Source organism: Jaculus jaculus, chromosome X (genome assembly GCF_020740685.1).
Source record: "Jaculus jaculus isolate mJacJac1 chromosome X, mJacJac1.mat.Y.cur, whole genome shotgun sequence".
Taxonomy (NCBI): Eukaryota; Metazoa; Chordata; class Mammalia; order Rodentia; family Dipodidae; genus Jaculus; species Jaculus jaculus.
In genome coordinates this window covers 2,847,084-2,864,657 of record NC_059125.1, presented here as the reverse complement: position 1 = coordinate 2,864,657, position 17,574 = coordinate 2,847,084, and the positions used below count along the sequence as shown (strand labels likewise).

General features: G+C 40.7%; 1 protein-coding gene across 4 annotated transcripts in view; it reads right to left on the bottom strand.

Moving 5' to 3' along the window:
* The window catches only part of Sh3kbp1 (SH3 domain containing kinase binding protein 1), a 446,513-nt gene that overhangs the window by 354,044 nt on the left and 74,895 nt on the right, over positions 1-17,574 (bottom strand). For all 4 annotated transcript variants that reach the window (XM_045140550.1, XM_045140551.1, XM_045140548.1 and 1 more), the window contains exon 2: positions 14,434-14,591. In XM_045140550.1, coding sequence (XP_044996485.1) covers positions 14,434-14,591 — 158 coding nt within the window. The remainder of the gene's footprint in view (positions 1-14,433; positions 14,592-17,574) is intronic.

Here is a 17,574-nt window from a genome sequence, read left to right as displayed (position 1 = left end):
TAAAAATATTTTAAAAATACATTTAGTGGAGATAGCTCAGTCAGTAAAGTGACTACCATGCAAACATGAAGATCTGAGCTCTATCATCAGAACTCATGGTTTAAAAAAAAAAAAAACAGCCATGCTGGTATGCACTGGCCCACAAATCTAGTATAATTAAGAAAGTTCCAGGACAGTGAGAGACCCTGTCTCAAAAAGGTGAATGGTAGGGCTGGAGAGATGACTTAGCAGTTAAGGCATTCGTCTGCGAAGCCAAAGGACCCAGGTTAGACTCCCCAGTACCCAAGTAAGCCTGATGCACAAGGGAGCACACACATCTGGAGCTCCTTTATAGTGGCTGGAGGCCCTGGCATGCCCATTCTCTCTCTCTCTCCCTATTTCTGTATCTCTCTCTCTCGAATAAATAAAGATACCATTCACCTCTGGTCCCCACGCTAAGTGCACATGCACCTGCATGCACTCAAACACACTGCACCATCTAGTATCAACTGGATACCCTTCATGATCATGTGGTAGACTTGGAGGTATGGCTCAATAACACAGGCCATCTTTATAACAAAGTATATTACCCCATGTCACTAATCCAGAAAAAAAGATCAAAATTTGAAGTATGATTTCAACTGAATTGTTATCTGTTTGGTACCGCTACAAAAAATTTCCTAAGTTAAACCATCACAAATCAAGGACCATCTTTATTTTGAAGCTCTGTTGTTTGATGCATACACATTTGGGACTGCTTTTCTTGGTGTAATGAAGCGTTCATCATTGTGTGGTAATGCCCCTCTTTAACAGTGGTAACTTTCTTTGGTTTACACTCTACTTTTTCTAATGTTATATATAGCTACTCCTGATTTTTTTTCAATTGTGAACAGCATACCTTTTTTACATTTTTACCTTCATTGAACCTATCTAAATATATCGAAGTGAATGTCTTATGGAAAAATAAATAGTTGACTCTTTGGTTAGAGAACAAGGAGAGAGAGTGTGTTTGTGTTGGTATGCATGGGGTAGAATTTGTGGAGTGTATGCATGCTTGTGTACAGATGTGCAGATCATACACCCTATGCACATGCATGCAGAGGCCAGAGTTGAATGCTGGGTATCCTCCTCAATGGCAGTTCCTCATTGTTTCCTTGAGATGGGAATGAAAGCGGAGCTGCAATTTTTCAGTTCAACTGGCTGACCAGTGAGTCCCACTGATCTTTCTGTCTTTGCCCCGCTCAGGACTGGAGTTACAGGCATTCATGGTCATGTCTGGCTTTTTACATAGATACAGAGAATCATATTTAAGTCCTTAGGCTTGTACAGCAAACACTCTCACCACTGCACCATCTCTCCAGGCCCAGCTAAAGCTTTTTATAACTGTTCTCTCTGTCTCTTAATATTTCAAGTAATTCATATGTTGAGGATTAAGCCGGCCATTGTGTGGAGTGCTGTTGCTTATTCACTCTGATAATCTTTTTATATATTTTTATCTTGCTGTGGGTTATTTACACATTTTTAGAATTATTTTGATTTATCTACAGTTTTTAATATTTCTTTGTATAACTTTTTTTTTTCTTTTGGTTTTTTCAAGGTAGGGTTTCACTCTAGCTCAGATCAACCTGGAATTAACTATGTAGTCTCAGGGTGGCCTCGAACTTAGGGCAACCCTCCTACCTCTGCCTCCCAAGTGCTGAGATTAAAGGCATGTGCCACCACGTCCAGCTGTACAGCATTTTTTAGAGGTACTGAACTCGTGGTTTTAATATATGTGAGACAAGCACCCTACCAGTGAGCTACTTCCCCAAACTGGCATAGCTTTTTTCTTCTAACTTACTGAAGAGCATTGGATTCAATAGTTTCTATTTAAATTGAATTGTAGAAACCTTACTTCCAGCAACCAGGCATAATGGCACAGGTCTATAATCTCAGAAGGCAAATGGCTGAGGCAGGAGGATTGCTATGAGTTTAAGGCCAGCCTGGGTAATAAAGTGAGACCCTGTCTCAAAATACAACAGTAACATAAATCTTACTTCTTTACTTTTTTTTTTTTTTTTTCAAGGCCCAGGCTCACCTGGAATTTACTATATAGTCTCAGGCTGGCCTCAAACTCACAACAGTCCTCCTACCTCAGCCTCCTGAGTGCTGGGATTAAGGGTATGTGCCACCACTCCTGACTTCTTTCTTTCTGGTAATCCTTCTAAGTGCTGGAATTACAGGCATGAGCCATCACACGTACGAAACCTTACTTCTTAGTTCCACCTTCTACTTTGTTTTTTCTAGATCCTTCCCCCACCCCCTTTGTAAGATCCTGAACCCATGACCTTGGGCATGATAGTGTCCTACCACTATTTAAGCTGTATCCCTAGTCCCTTTCACAATTCTTTATTCATTTTCCTTTTTTTTTTTTTTTTTTTTTTTTTTTTTTTTTTGAGGTAGGGTCTCACTCTTGCTCAGGCTGACCTGGAATTCACTATGTAGTCTCAGGGTGGCCTTGAACTCATGGTGATCCTCCTACCTTTGCCTCCAAAGTGCTGGGATTAAAGGCATGCCCCACCAAGCCTGGCCCCTGTTTTGTTTAAATTTTATTTTTATATTTTTATATCCTTTCACACTTCTTAAATTTTTTTTGTTTTTTTCTAAATACATTTTTAAATGACTCTATGTCACCTAAATTGAGCTCAAACTCATGATCCTCCTGCCTTAGCCTCCCAAGTACCTGGGATACAGGTGGGTATTGCAACAAGTAGGCACAACATACTAGGTAATAATAACTTTTCCCCCAACCCTTAAAAATGATTCGTAAAAGGTAATGACAGGGCTGGGAGAGATGACCCACTGGGTAAAGAACTTCCTACACAAGTCAGACAACCTAAGTTCAGGTGCCCAGAACCCACATAAAACTGGAACTGGTAGCACAAGCTACTAGTAGGCCTATGGTGAGATGAGGGATGGAGACAAAAGAATCATCCAGAAGCCTGTGGGATAGCTAGCCCAGCAAACGTAGCTATAAACAAACCATCTTGTGTCAAACAAGGTGAAAGTTGATGACTAACACCCAAGGTTGTCATCTTGCCTCCACACATGTGCTATGGCATGTGTGTACCTACACACACACACACACACACACACACACACACACACACACACACACATGCACATCCACACTCAGATCATACACATGATGCACACCCCCAGGCAGAACCCTATGGATTTATATAAGACATCCACCATAGGTGATATGTTCCCTTATAGCATTTTCACATATATATTTTGTTTTCTTTGATCCTCTTTTCCACCCCCCCCACTCCCTCAACTTGTACCCTTATACCCCCAGTTTTCCATTTTCATATCACATGTGTTCTATTTCCCTCTCCTCCACCCACTTCCTTTAAGTATCTTTTTCCCCTCTCATGACCCCCTTTCTAGTTTCATGACATATACCTTCTCTCACTCCCACGTAAATATACATGTGTGAAAGTTAGAAACTAAGATCCACATGACAAAGAATATACAGGATTTGTCTTGCTGAACTTGGGTTTACTTCACTCAGCATTTTTCCTTTCAAATTTTATACTTTCATTTTTCTTTACAACTGAATTTTATTCTTTCCTATGTAATATCTAGTCTATTCTCAAGGTCATCTGGTAAGTCTTAAATGTGACTAGTCTTCAGTTCTATAATTTCCCATTTTTGCTGATATTTTCCAATTGTTTAAATAATGTTTGTACTTGCTTGCTGAAGTATTTTTATGATGAATGCTTTAAAATCATTCTCAAGAGGAGGATGTGCAACATTTTTCTCTGGCCTCCACATGCATGTGCACACATTCCACATAAAATACACATACCAAAAAAATAAAATGAAAATTTTCTCTGGTAATTCCAAAACCTGAATCTTGTCACTGTCAATTGTCATTTCTTATTCAAGCTTTGTATTGGAGACTTTTTTTTTTTTTTACAATTTCATACATGATATGCTATTCACTCATATGGCTATTTTATAAGCACAGAAATGGCATTATATTTTCAGGGTCTAGTGAGATGGACCAGTGGTTAAGGGCACTTACTTGCAAAGACCACGGGCCCAGTTTTAATTCCCCAACCACCCATATATACCCAGATGCAAAAAGTGGCACAGGGATCTGGAATTTGTAGCAATGAGAAAGCTTGGTATCCCCAAACACACGTGTACACGCACATACACACATGGGTGCATGCATATGCACACAAATAAAATTTTTAAATTTTTTTTCAAATCTGAGTCGCCACATACAAATCCATGTGGAGAAATGATATTAAATGCAAATGATGATGTGGCCCTACCCGTGAAATGGTATAAAATAAATGCCCAAGTTTTATCAAGCAACCGAATCATCTGTACTTCCTGATTTGTGTTTATTTGCTTGTGTTTTGAGACACAATCTCATGTAGCCCAGCCCAAACTAGCCTTGAACTCACTAGTAGCCAAAGATGACCGTGAACACCTGATCCTCCTGCCTCTGCTTCCTAAGTGCTAAGATTACAGATGTGTACCACCATTCCAGAAATAAACTTTTAAAAAATATTCTACAATTCTTACCCCAAATTTTCATCTACCCCCAAAATTCTGACAATACCACACATCTAGAACACAGCAAGATCAGATGCCCGCTGACTAGAGTCATTGGTGGAAGTCCCATGGTTTGTAAGTTTTCATATCAAGTAGTGATCTCTGTAACATCCTAGATGCTTTAGATTGTGATCTGACAAATAACTGGAGGTTGAAACACATGATCTCAAAGTCTCTTTCTAAGCTAAGATTTTACAATCTCTTTATTAAGAAAATAAGATTCCATTTTGCATAATCAAAAAGATCAGCTTGGTCAGGGAACTAGAATACACTGAGGTTACAACTCTCCCTGAATCACAAGATGCAACCCCCACTTCCTTCACTGTAACAGTTACAAAGCCTAAGTGACATGGGCTCTTACAAGTCACATATTTGTCCTTAATTACTCCAGAACTTGCTTGGAGTAAAATTTCTCAAAATGGTATCTAACAGGTCCAGTTCTTTTAGGAATTTTTCTGAAAATAAATTGTGTTTAAAGTTTAAGAGATAGTTCGAGCTGGAACTAGTTGCTTTCAAGGGTTCCATTAGTAGAAAAAAAATACAATTGTTACATATGTAGATTGTCTACCACGAACAGAAAAGATCATCACATTCAGACTGAAGGGTATGTAACATGACAAGTCTGCTTACAAAGTCATAAAAACAAAATATTTTCACTAATTGCCTCAATTTCAGAATTTGAAGAAAAAAATAACACAAGTCCATAAACCTAGGTAAAGGTTGCCCTTCGGGGTTGAAATACCCTACTTCTGAAGAGAGTTAATATCTTTGATTCAGTCTGATAGACACTTGGGGGAAGTATAATGGAGCAGGCAATAGCACTATGGGACTTTAGGCCATCAGGGCCCTTCAGACACTCAGTGTGGCCTGCTAGAGTTCAGGTTCTAGAGCCAGCCTGCCCAGACTCCAAGACTCTCTTTGCTCCTTTGTAGCTCATGAAATTCTATCTCCAGTTCTGAAAAGATTTTTTTTTTAATTTTTCAAGGCAGGGTCTCAGACCAGGCTGACCTGTTATTTACTACATAGTCTCAGGGTGGCCTCAAATTCACAGTGATCCTCTTGCCTCTGCCTCTCGAGTGCTGGGATTAAAGGTATGCACTACCACGTCTAGCACAAGATTATTTTTTAAGATCAAAACAGTACCAATGTCACAGGATGGTATAACAATTTAATGAAATAAAGCACATGAAGGAATTAGCTTCCTTCCTACCTAGGAGGCAGTAAGTGCACAATATAGATTGATCATTGCACTCAAACTATGCACACAATATCCAGCCTCCAGTAAGCCTTGAATAGAATGCAGCCATTCTAATTCCACAAAGTAACCCAGCAATCAGAGCCCAAAATGCTAATGTGGGTTCATTTAGTGTGCTCACACAGTTGCCTGAAGACTCTACTCACAAACTTCCCAAGTGGCATTTTAATCAGAACATATTTATCAATCATCTTTGCAAAACAATGTCCAACACGTGCTCTCCAAAGCCAAGGTCAGAGGTGCTAAAAACTTTTCCTATGAAAGAAGTTATATCTGTGACAATATGACACTCCAGTCAGTGTGTTCCCTTTATGGTTATATCCTCTGGTGTCTAACACATAGCACACAACCAGCAAATGTTTACCCTATGAGTACAGCCAGTACCCACCCACCCAACTATCTCACCATTAAATGTGAGTGACTCTGCCAGGCTATGGGATATAGCTCATGATAGACAGCTTGTCTACCATGTGCAAGACCCTAGGTTCAATTCCAATACTAGGGGGGAAAAGAAGATGACAGCGAGGCATGGTGGCACATGCCTTTAATCTCAGCACTTGGGAGGCAGAAGTATGAGTATAGCAGTAAGTTTGAGGTCACCTTGAAACTACATAGTGAATTCCAGGTCAGCCTGGGCTAGAGTGAAACCCTACCTCGAAAAACCAAAAGAGGAGGGAGGGAGGGAGGGAAGAAGGAAGGGGTGCTACACATCATAAAACATGTGAAAATTTCACTACCTTTTGAAAATTGAGTTGGCCCTTGAAAGTAATCCCTACAATTCACAAAATTAATAGGTTTCAAGTTGAAAGCGTACAGTGAAATGTTATCAAAAGAGAGCCATGAAATAATCTTTAAATAAAGAACAACCTGGAAATCTCTACTTCATGACTACTTGTTGAAAGAGATTTGTGATTTTTGCAAATATGTGAAATAATTGGCCTTTTGCCTCATTTATTAACTATATTCACCAAACCCTTTATACAAATACAAAGGAAGGATCTGAATATGCCAAAGAGATCTAAAACAGCCAGGAAGGGCGAGCTGAGGTAATGGGAGAACATGCTGAGAATAGTTACATTCAGCATACGTACACTGTGAATTACAAGTAAACACACTTTAGCCTTCAACAATGGGGTGGGTGGTGTGTAAAACACACTTCTACCAACACATACAGAAACAGGCCATGAAAATAGCTCACTTCCTCACAGACAGTATCAGATAAATTTAAAGATCAACAACCAACAACCATAGTCTTTTAACCCTTACCACAGCTTCCTGCGCTCTTCATGTCATTTTGTAAGCTACAAAATGTCACAGGCTTGGGTCCTGCTCTATTTTATCATATGTCCCCTCCAAGAGCAGGCAAACAAATACACTCAGTCTAAGCCATTATTTTATTTATTCATTTATTTGGCTGGTCATTTTTTTTAATGTGTAGCTATTAATCCATATCAGAAGAACCCAGAAAAAGGCCATTTATCAATCTTCTGTATGACTTAAGGCACACTGCTGTCTGGATTTCAGGGTAAGGTAAAGGAAAACAGTGACAATTAGCTCCAAAGAAAGAGCCAAATTAGCCCATAACAGGTGACATGCTTCTGTTTTATATGACAATTTGAGGTTAAAGAATTTTTTAAATATTTTATTTTCATTTATTTGTTTATTTGACAGAAAGAGGGAGAGAGAAAGATTGGGCATGCCAAGGCCTCCAGCCACTGTAGACGAACTCCAGATGTGTGTGCCCCCTTGTGCATCTGGTTAACATGGGTCCTGGGGAATCAAAGCTGGGTGCCTTTGCTTTGCATGCAAACGCCTTAACCACTAAGTCATCCATCCCTCCAGCCCCGGAATCTTTTTTTAATTAAATGATTCTGATGATTCTTCCTAGTTTTCCCTATTATTATAACCCATATTATGGTCTATCATGGTCAATGCGGGAAAAACAATATCCCAAGACTGGAAATTAGGCAAAAAATAAAAATATGATCATGATTGTAAGACCTTTTTACTATTATGCTAGTGCATTTTCTAGGAAGTCCCCCAGGAAGGTATTCTACCTTTCCAGAAATATAAATTTATCTAACACTTTATTGGTACATTTTACAAGACTATAAAAGTCAGAAAATAACTCATAGCAAAAATGGCAAGGTACACTGCTTCCTTTTTTTTTCTTTTCTGGTAGAAAGATAATTCCTCTAAGACATGAACCAATTTTTTTAAGCTTCTTTTACAGAAGGTTGTTATTTTTTTAATTTTTTAATTTATTTTTTTATTAGTTTTCTATTGTGCAAGTACAGGCAATTTGGTATCATTATTAGGCTTATCCATGACCTACACCCTCCCCATTGGCCCCTCCTTGTTGAGGTATATGGGTCGTGCATTGTGGAGTTAGCCCACAGCCATTGGTATGATAAATGTCTCTGTATATCATGTCCCAACATGTGGCTCTGACATTCTTTCCACCCCCTCTTCCGCAAAATTTCCCTGAGCCATGTTGGGTTCATTTTTGGTCTGCTTCAGTGATGAGGTGTTGGGGGCCTCTGGGGCTCTGGCTCTCTGATTTGGTAGGCGTTGATTTTTCTCTGTGTTCATCTCCTTCACCCTTGTGCTGGTATCCGGTTCATCAGGAAAAGAGCACCCTTGCTTGTTTCATCAATTTTACTTAGTTTCAGTCAGGGCCCTTTTGAGGTATGATGGGGTGGCTCTCTCCTTAGGATCTGCATCTGTCTTTTCTTCCCCGGGATTTGCAGGGCAGCTAGGCGGTCGCCATCTTGGCCAAACCTACAATTTTGAATCTAACTTTACTATCTCATTTGAACATTCCTCTTTTACCTGACTTTTTAATCAGTTAAGTCAATTTATTCCATTAGTACCCTCATTAAATGAGACCCAAAAAATTTAAATACATGTTCCTTACTTGCATGTTTTGGTAGACTTTTCTGCATTTGTATGTGTGTGTGGTGTGCATCTTTGTGTATTTGTGTGTACATGTTATATCTCTGTGCATTTGTGTGTGACTGTGAGCATGCATGAGTACATGTGGAGGCCAGAGGGGACAACCTCAGGTGTCATACTCAGGAATGTCATTCACCTTCTTTTGAGACAATCTGTCACTAGCCTGTAGCTCACTGATTAGACTAGAATGGCTGGCCAGCAATCTCCAGAGATCTGCCTTTCTCTACCTCCCAGCCCTGGGATTATCAGCACATGCCACCATGCCTGGCATTTAATGGGCATTGGGGAATGAACCCAGTTCCCTATCCTTGTGCGGAAGGCACATTGCCTTCTGAACCATCTATCCAGCTCCTACTTAGACGTTTTTAACATATATATGTGTTTGTGTGTATGGTGTGGTATATAGGTGTATGTATATGTGTGCCCACCTCATGTGCACCCACAGAGGCAAGAGGAAAACATCAGGTGTCCTCTCCTATCATTAGTCATGGGTTTCCTTAACACTAAGTCCCTTACTGAACCTACAGCTGCTGAACAGCAAGCTTCAGTGATTCTCCAGTCTCCCCATAGGTCTGAGGTTCTAGGTGCACATGGCCACACCTAGTTGTTTACACTGGTGTTGTGGAATCAAACTCAAGTTGAATCAGGCCCTCTCAGGCCTTCATGTTTGTGCAACAAACACTCTTACCCACTGAGCCATCTCCCCAAACTTGCATGTAAGAATTAATCTTTGACAGTTCCTGAGCTAACAATCAAATCAATCCTGAGACATTGAGTTGTGAGCTTCAGGTCTCCTTACAAGTCAGACACCCAGGGAAGCTCCATGAAGACACCAAGATTCAGGGTGACTTCTTCAGTCAGCCTATGTAACACAAATGAGGCTCAAGGCACAAGTACACAACTCTCCTTCAGAAGCCAGAGCTCTACACAGAGAAAATCTACTGGTTGAAATTAAGGGCATACATTCCACCCCTACAAGTATGTATGTACAAATAATTTTATATATATATATATATATATATATATATATATATATATATATATATATACAAACAAAATGAGAACTTGTGTTCATAAAAGACACACAAGAATGTCCAGAGCATTTATTCCCCAAAGTCTCCAAATAAAATAACCAAAATATCTATCAACACAAGGCTGGATCAATGCATTATGGTATGCTCATTACACATTACTATATAGCAAGTACAAAGTACTGATATGTGCAACAATCTTACTGAAAAAAGGATGGCATATATACAATAGCATATAGTGTATGATTCTATTTATATGAAAATTCAAGTATAAGTAATGCTAATCTATGGCAATCAACTGCCTAGGGAGAGGGAAAGGACTGGAAAAAGATATAATGGAACATTGGAGGCAGAAGCAGAAATAGTAGTGATCTAGATGGTGGTGACAGAGGAACACTCTTAAAAACAACAATCATGGGCTGGAGAGATGGCTTAGCGGTTAAGTGCTTGCCTGTGAAGCCTAAGGACCCTGGTTCCCCAGGACCCACATTAGCCTGATGCACAAGGGGGCACGTGCCTCGGGAGTTCATTTGCCAAAGCAGGAGGCCCTGACACATCCACCCTCCTTCCCTCTCTGTCCTGCTCTCTTTCTCAAATAAATAAATATTTTTAATAAGCATCATGCAAAGTAGTGACTTGTGAATTTTATTCCATGTAAATTTCAACTTGAAGTGAATTAAAATTTTTTAAGAGGGCTGGGTAAGAGAGTTATGTAATTAAAGGCGCTTGCTTGCAAAGCCTGCTGGCCCTGGTTTGATTCCCCAGCACCCATAAAATGTCAGAGGCTCAAAGTAGCCCATGAATCTGGAATTCATTTGCAGTGGCAAGAGGCCCTGGCATGTGCATGCACACACACATTCTCTCTCCCCACAAATAAATAAATACAATATTTTTTTTTTTTTGGTTTTTCAAGGTAGGGTTTCACTCTAGCCCAGGCTGACCTGGAATTCACTCTGTAGTCTCAGAGTAGTCTCACACTCACAGCAATCCTCCTACCTCTGCCTCCATAGTGCTGGGATTAAAGGCGTGTGCCACCACACCTAGCTGTTTTTTAAATTTTAAAAAATGTAGGGGCTGGAGAGATGGCTCAGAGGTTAAGACACTTGTCTACAAAGACTATGGACCCAGAGTCAATTTCCCAATACCTATATAAAGCCAGAAGCACTAAGTGTGCATGTGTCTGGAGCTCATTTACAGTGGCTAGAGGTCCTGAGTATGTCCATTCATCCTCCTCCCCCCTTTTTCTCTATCTTTCTCAAATAAATAAATAAACTATTTTTTAACTTAAAATTTAGCAGGGTATGGTGCTACATGCCTTTAATCCCAGCATTCAAGAGGCAGAGGTAGGAGACTGCTGTGAGTTTGAATACACCCAGAAACTAAATAGTGAATTCTAGGTCAGTCGGGGCTAGAGCAAGACGCTGCCTTAAAAAAACAAAAATAATAATAATAAATTAAAATTTAAGCATAAAAGTATAATGAGACTTATTCTAAAAGGAGTGGGAAAGAAATGGGAAGAAAAAGAAGGATTTGATAAAATTCTTCTAACATATTTCAAGTTAAGTAAGAACTAAATAAACAAAAGTGAAACAACCCCAAAGCCATGTAAGCTAATGAATCACAACCTGGAAGGTGCAGCAGATGTACAGAATACAAGGAAGACGGAAGGTATTCTTGTCTTGAACCACTGAGACCAGAGAGAGTTGAAGGTGGACCCCCAAATGCCATCCTTTAAGAGAACATGTTTAAAAGGACACCAGTGAGCTTTTAAATGAACCAAAACAATACTTAAGGTAGGTTTTCTGACGCTGATACTATCAACATAAAGGCTTGCGTGAGCGTGCGCACGTGCACGCACACACACACACACACACACACACACACACACACACACACACACACGACAGGATTACCTAATTCAATCTGGGGGAAATTACCCTAAAACTAAATTTATCATGCATAAAGCCACTTTCAAAACTGCAGACCTATGCCAATATAACTGTTATTACTTTAAGATGCCTTTTCTGCTTCTAAACTTTGCAACGGGAGTTTTGGTTACTGTTAAACTTCCTGGTTTCTGCCTCTGGGGTTTCCTTGGGATGCCTTTTTCTCTTGCCAAATCTGTTGCTATTCCCATCTGGTAGGTCTTCCCCCATATCCCTCTCCCTTAATTCTTTCTGAAGGGTCACCTTCTAGTCTCTCTGGACAACTCCTGCCCTGATTCCCATGTGCCTTCTATAAGCCCTTGTAAAACACCATTCACTTTCTGAATTTTCAATAATAAGAATAGGGGAAAGGTGTGTGGAGGAAGGTAAACTACATGGGAATAGCCACTTCTTTGGCAATAAAACGCAGCCCAGGGCAACCCCACAGTGGGGTATCCTCTGATCTCCCTAGTCTCCCCGCCTTGGTGTTTCATACCAGGGCTCTGCTGAAGCCAAAGCCCATGGCAGCCAGGAGTCTGCTGCTGAGAAACTTCACCCGCAGCCTAAGCCAAGGCAGCAGAGGCAGGGCAATGGAAGACCTCCTGGCAGTAAGACCCACATCACCCTCAGTTCACAGTGAAGGTGTCTTCAGTTCCCCAGACTGGCAGCCCTGCCAAAGTTAGGAGAAGGGTCGTTTTCTAAACTCTCTGGACAATTCCCGCCTGATTCTACAATCCCTTGTAAAACACCAGCACTGACTCCAGGACAAATTTCTCAGTTTTTACAAATGCTTTACAACTCAGATAAAAGCTTTCAAAAGATGTACCCTTAAAACTGAAGCCTATGCTGCAGTCTCTTCTTCCCAGGCCCCTCATCTGTACTGCATGCTCCTCCTCTTTTTCCCAAGCACTTCCCTCCCTCCAAGAAGCCTCTCCTCTCTTTCTTATGTTCCTCCTCTCTTTCCCAGAGCCCTCCCTCCTTTCCCAGGGTCCTCTTTTCTCTTTGCTACAGTCCTTCTCTCTCATTCCTTCATGTCCATATTCATTCCAATCGTAGTTCCATTTATTTAAAGAACCCCTCCTTTCACATTAGATTTGGCTTAACTTCAAGGACAGTCCTATCCAAAAATGGAGGTTTTGTTTGGAAAAGCAAAAGAATTACCTCTCATTTACACATCAACGGTGGTAGCCTAGATGTGATGCTTTCTTACTTTTAAATAAATGGGAGACACTGGATTGAAGCATAGTGGGGCTGGGAGGGGGTTATATTCCTACCACAGAAAGCAAAAGAAATATTTATCAGTTTTGTTACTAACAAAACTCCCTCCCATCTTCCTGCACACCAAAAAAAGAAAACATAAAGTGTATCAGGAACTCTCTGTAGCAAGGTCTACTTAAAAAAAATAAATAAACTGATTAGATCCACAGGGAGCGAAGTAGAGAGCCCAGCAACCCAGAATCTGAAGCACTTCACACATTTTTTTCTATGAACACCCATTTATCATAAAACTTTCCCACCTAGCCCTTGAGACTCCTTTGAAGAGGACACCTGCTCCTCTGGATCCAACGTTTCTCAAACTGTTTCCCATAGCACAAGCACACTCATACATGTGGTCTGGTACTACAAGAAATTTGGCTATGGACCTGTTTCTATATGCACCTATATGGATGTTTCTCTATGCACCTCTTCACATCAAGGGCAATCCACTCTTCTCTGTTGTGGACCACAAAATTTATAGTATTGGATCTTTTAAACATAGTAGTTCCCATAAGGGACAGCCTTCAAGTGGTCACTCTTTTACCTAACAATTCAAACTACTATTTACAACTGTAAGGCATGTAATCTATTAGTAGGAATGAGCTACATTTTATAATTGAGCCCTGGAAAAGTTCTTCAAAGGGTATACTTTTCAATATCTTACTGAAGAAATGGGCTTTGTTCAATACTTCATGAACCTAAGGGGGTAAAAGAAAAGGAAAGGAAGACTGATCCTATCAAAAACGCAAATACAGGGGCTGGGGAGATAGTTCAGTTGGTGAAGTACTTGCCCCACAAGCATAAAGACCTGAGTTCAACTCCCAGTACCTATGTATAATGCTGCGGAGGTGGAAACAGAAGTCTCCCTGGGGCCAGCCAGCCAGCCAACCAGTCTAACCTAATTGGTTAGACTCCAGGCCAAAGAGGGACCCTGCCTGGAAAAAGGCAGATAGCATTTCTGAGGATGATATCCAACATTGCCCTCTGGCCTCCCCATGTGCAGGCGCATATATGAAAATGCATGCACATATGCATGCACAATACACACATATGCATGCACACACAATAAAAGGGAAATACATGAGTAGAAAGTTAGAATTTTAAACTCTCAAAGCAAGTGAAACACGTAATACATCTAACAATTTAACAAGCTTTATGTTTCTCCAGCATTTTCAAAGAAGTGATATGCAGTTTAGGAAGAGATCATTCCTGGTCTTAAAAAAAAAAAAAGCCATTTCAAAACAGGTATCCCATATATCAAGGGAAAGATTACACATACGCTCCTTGATAGCACTCAGGTCAAGCTGTCAACAAAGCCTTTATGGATCCCATGTAATTTACCTCTAAATGCCCCCAAAGCCTTTGGTCAGCAGAGCCCACATAGGAGACAAGAAAAAGGGTTTTGCTTGGTACTCACTCTTACAAAGTTGTCAGGGAACAAACCTCTCCTGCCATTGATCTGTCCCTCCCACCATCCTCCTTCCTCCTTCCTGATGTTGGTGATGACTTCACCCACGCTGATTGTCAGCTCATCGTCGTGCTGGGCCTGGTAGTCAAACTCCACTATGGCCTCCACTGGAAGGAAGAAAGAATAAAAAACAACTTAGATGATATGTTGCAGAAGTCTAAGCTCCAGAGTTCTTGAAAGGCCAATCAAGTCATATTAAAGGGACTTCCCCTTTACAGATGTTTAAAATAAAAGGGCCACACACAGTAACCTGATTTGGGTGAACCTAACGCCTGTGTAGCACAGAAACCACAAAGCACGGGCCGTGGTCAGACACAGGCAGGATGGCCTACAATTGTGAATCTGAGCCAGCAGGGGCTTTAGAGGTGAAACTGCACCTGACAACATTTGCCCAAACCAATGGAGTCCAGCATCACTGTCTCATAACAAAAGATCCCTCCCTTGGCCATTGTGAACTGTGTGATGCTAACCATCTTGGGCTTCAGTTGTGCAAAACATGAATGATAATCCCCACCCTACAGAAGAGATAATATGCATCTCTTATGACAGTATGTGTCAAGGTACCTGGCACACAGAGTCCCACTAACTGGACTAATGTCTCAGACTGCCTACATAAGATCACAACTGCCCTACCAAGAGAGAGGAGTTTTACACAGTCATACCATGTTACAGTATTCCCAGTCTATAACAACAACAACAAAAAAAAAAAAAACTGTCTCTCACACTTGGAAGAGACAACAAATAAGAAAAATGGATTAAAAACTTTTAGTTATAACAATGCAAATTGGCACAGATAACAAATCTAGAGATCAATTACAAAATTCCTTTAGACTTTGAGGTCTTCCTCATGACTACGTCAATATAAACCAATATCAAAATGTTCCCATTTTCAGGCTGGAGAGATGGCTTAGTGGTTAAGGCACTTACCTGCAAAGCCAAAGGACCCAGGTTCAATTGCTCAGGACCCATATAAGACAGATGCACAAAGTGGTGCAGGTATCTAAAGTCCTGGGTTGGAGAGATGACTTAGTGGTTAAGCGCTTGCCTATGAAGCCTAAGGATCCCGTTCAAGGCTCCATTTCCCAGGTCCTACACAAGCCAGAGGCACAAGGGGGCGTATGCATCTGGAGTTCTTTTTGCAGTGGCTGGAGAGGCCCTGGTGCACCCATTCTCTATCTATCTGCCTCTTTTTCTGTCTGTCACTCTCAATAAAAATAAATAAAAATAAGCAGAAGAAAAGAATGCATAGACTCACTCAAAATAGGTTATAAGCCTAACTGTAAGCAAGTAAGCTGTACTATTTTTGGCTTGTAAGGGTTTTTGAAATTAATTTTATTTATTTATTTGACAGAGTCAGAGAAAGAAGCAGATAGAGAGAATGGGTGCGCCAGGGCCTCCAGCCAATGCAAATGAGCTCCAGACACACGTGCCTTGTACATGTGGCTTACAGGGGTACTGGGGAATCAAACCTGGGATGTTAGGCTTTGCAGGCAAGTGCTTTAACCACTAAGCCATCTCTCCAACCCAGGATTTTTTTTTTTAAAGAATTTCTTTCTTTTTTTTTAAAATTTTTATTTATTTATTTGAGAGCGACAGACACAGAGAGAAAGACAGAGAGAGGGAGAGAGAATGGGCACGCCAGGGCTTCCAGCCTCTGCAAACGAACTCCAGACGCGTGCACCCCCTTGTGCATCTGGCTAACGTGGGACCTGGGGAACCGAGCCTCGAACCGGGGTCCTTAGGCTTCACAGGCAAGCGCTTAACCGCTAAGCCATCTCTCCAGCCCCCAACCCAGGATTTTTAATAGCATGTAATAATAATACATATTAATGATATATATATATATAGTACACACATCATGCACTAATCAAATGAGGGTAGTTAGCACTTCCCTCACCTTGTAAAATTTTTTAAATACTTATTTATTATTTATTTAGAGAGATGCAGAGAGAATAGATGCACCAGAACCTTCTGCCACTGCAAACAAACTTCAGACTCATGTGCTGCTTTGTGAATCTGGTTTTATGAGGTACTGGGGAATCAAACCCAGGCCTTCGGGCTGGCTTTGCAAGAAAGTGCCTTTAACCACTGAGCCATCTCTCCAACACTCTTCTTGTCAATTCTTATTTATTTGTTGTTGTTTTTCGAGGTAGGGCCTCACTCTAGCCCAGGCTGACCTGGAATTCACTATGTAGTCTCAGGGTGGCCTTGAAAAACTCATGGCAATCCTCCTTCCTCTGCTTCCCAAGTGCTGGGACTAAAAGGCATGTGCCACCACACCCAGTTCCTTGTCAATTCTTTACATCTGGAGCCTCTAAGCTCCTCTTTTATAGATCTAGGAAAGCATAGAAGAAAAAAATCTTAATAAGCCTGGTTTTGGCCATGGTCTCCTAAATAAGAGACCAAAAGATACCAACAAGTAAAAGACAAATTAAATATATAGAAGTCACTTGTCTATGACCATTAGATGAATGGTTTCCCATCACATGGGCTTTGCATTTCCATTAATTTCCCAAAGCACTGCCTGTTCAGAATGTCCAGTCTCCCAGACTGTCTATTCACAATGGCAACTAAACCAGCCACTATAATAAACCAGAAGCTTAAAGTGGAATTTCTTTTTCCTAAATCATATTTTCAATCCAAATTAGCCGATTTACTCTACCATCAAAAATCTACACATAGCTGGGCATGGCAGTTCATGCCTTTAATCCCAGCACTCGGGAGGCAGATGTAGGAGGATCGCCATGAGTTCAAGGCCACCCTGAGACTACATAGTAAATTCTAGGTCAGCCTGGGCTAGAGTGAGACCCTAAGTCAAAGAAGAAAGAAGAAAGAAGGAAGAAGGAAGAAGGAAGAAGGAAGAAGGAAGAAGGAAGAAGAAGGAAGGAAGAAGGAAGAAGAAGGAAGGAAGAAGGAAGAAGGAAGAAGGAAGAAGGAAGAAGAAGAAGAAGGAAGAAGGAAGAAGAAGAAGAAGAAGAAGAAGAAGAAGAAGAAGAAGAAGGAAGAAGAAGAAGGAAGAAGAAGGAAGAAGAAGGAAGAAGAAGGAAGAAGAAGGAAGAAGAAGAAGAAGAAGAAGAAGAAGAGGAGGAG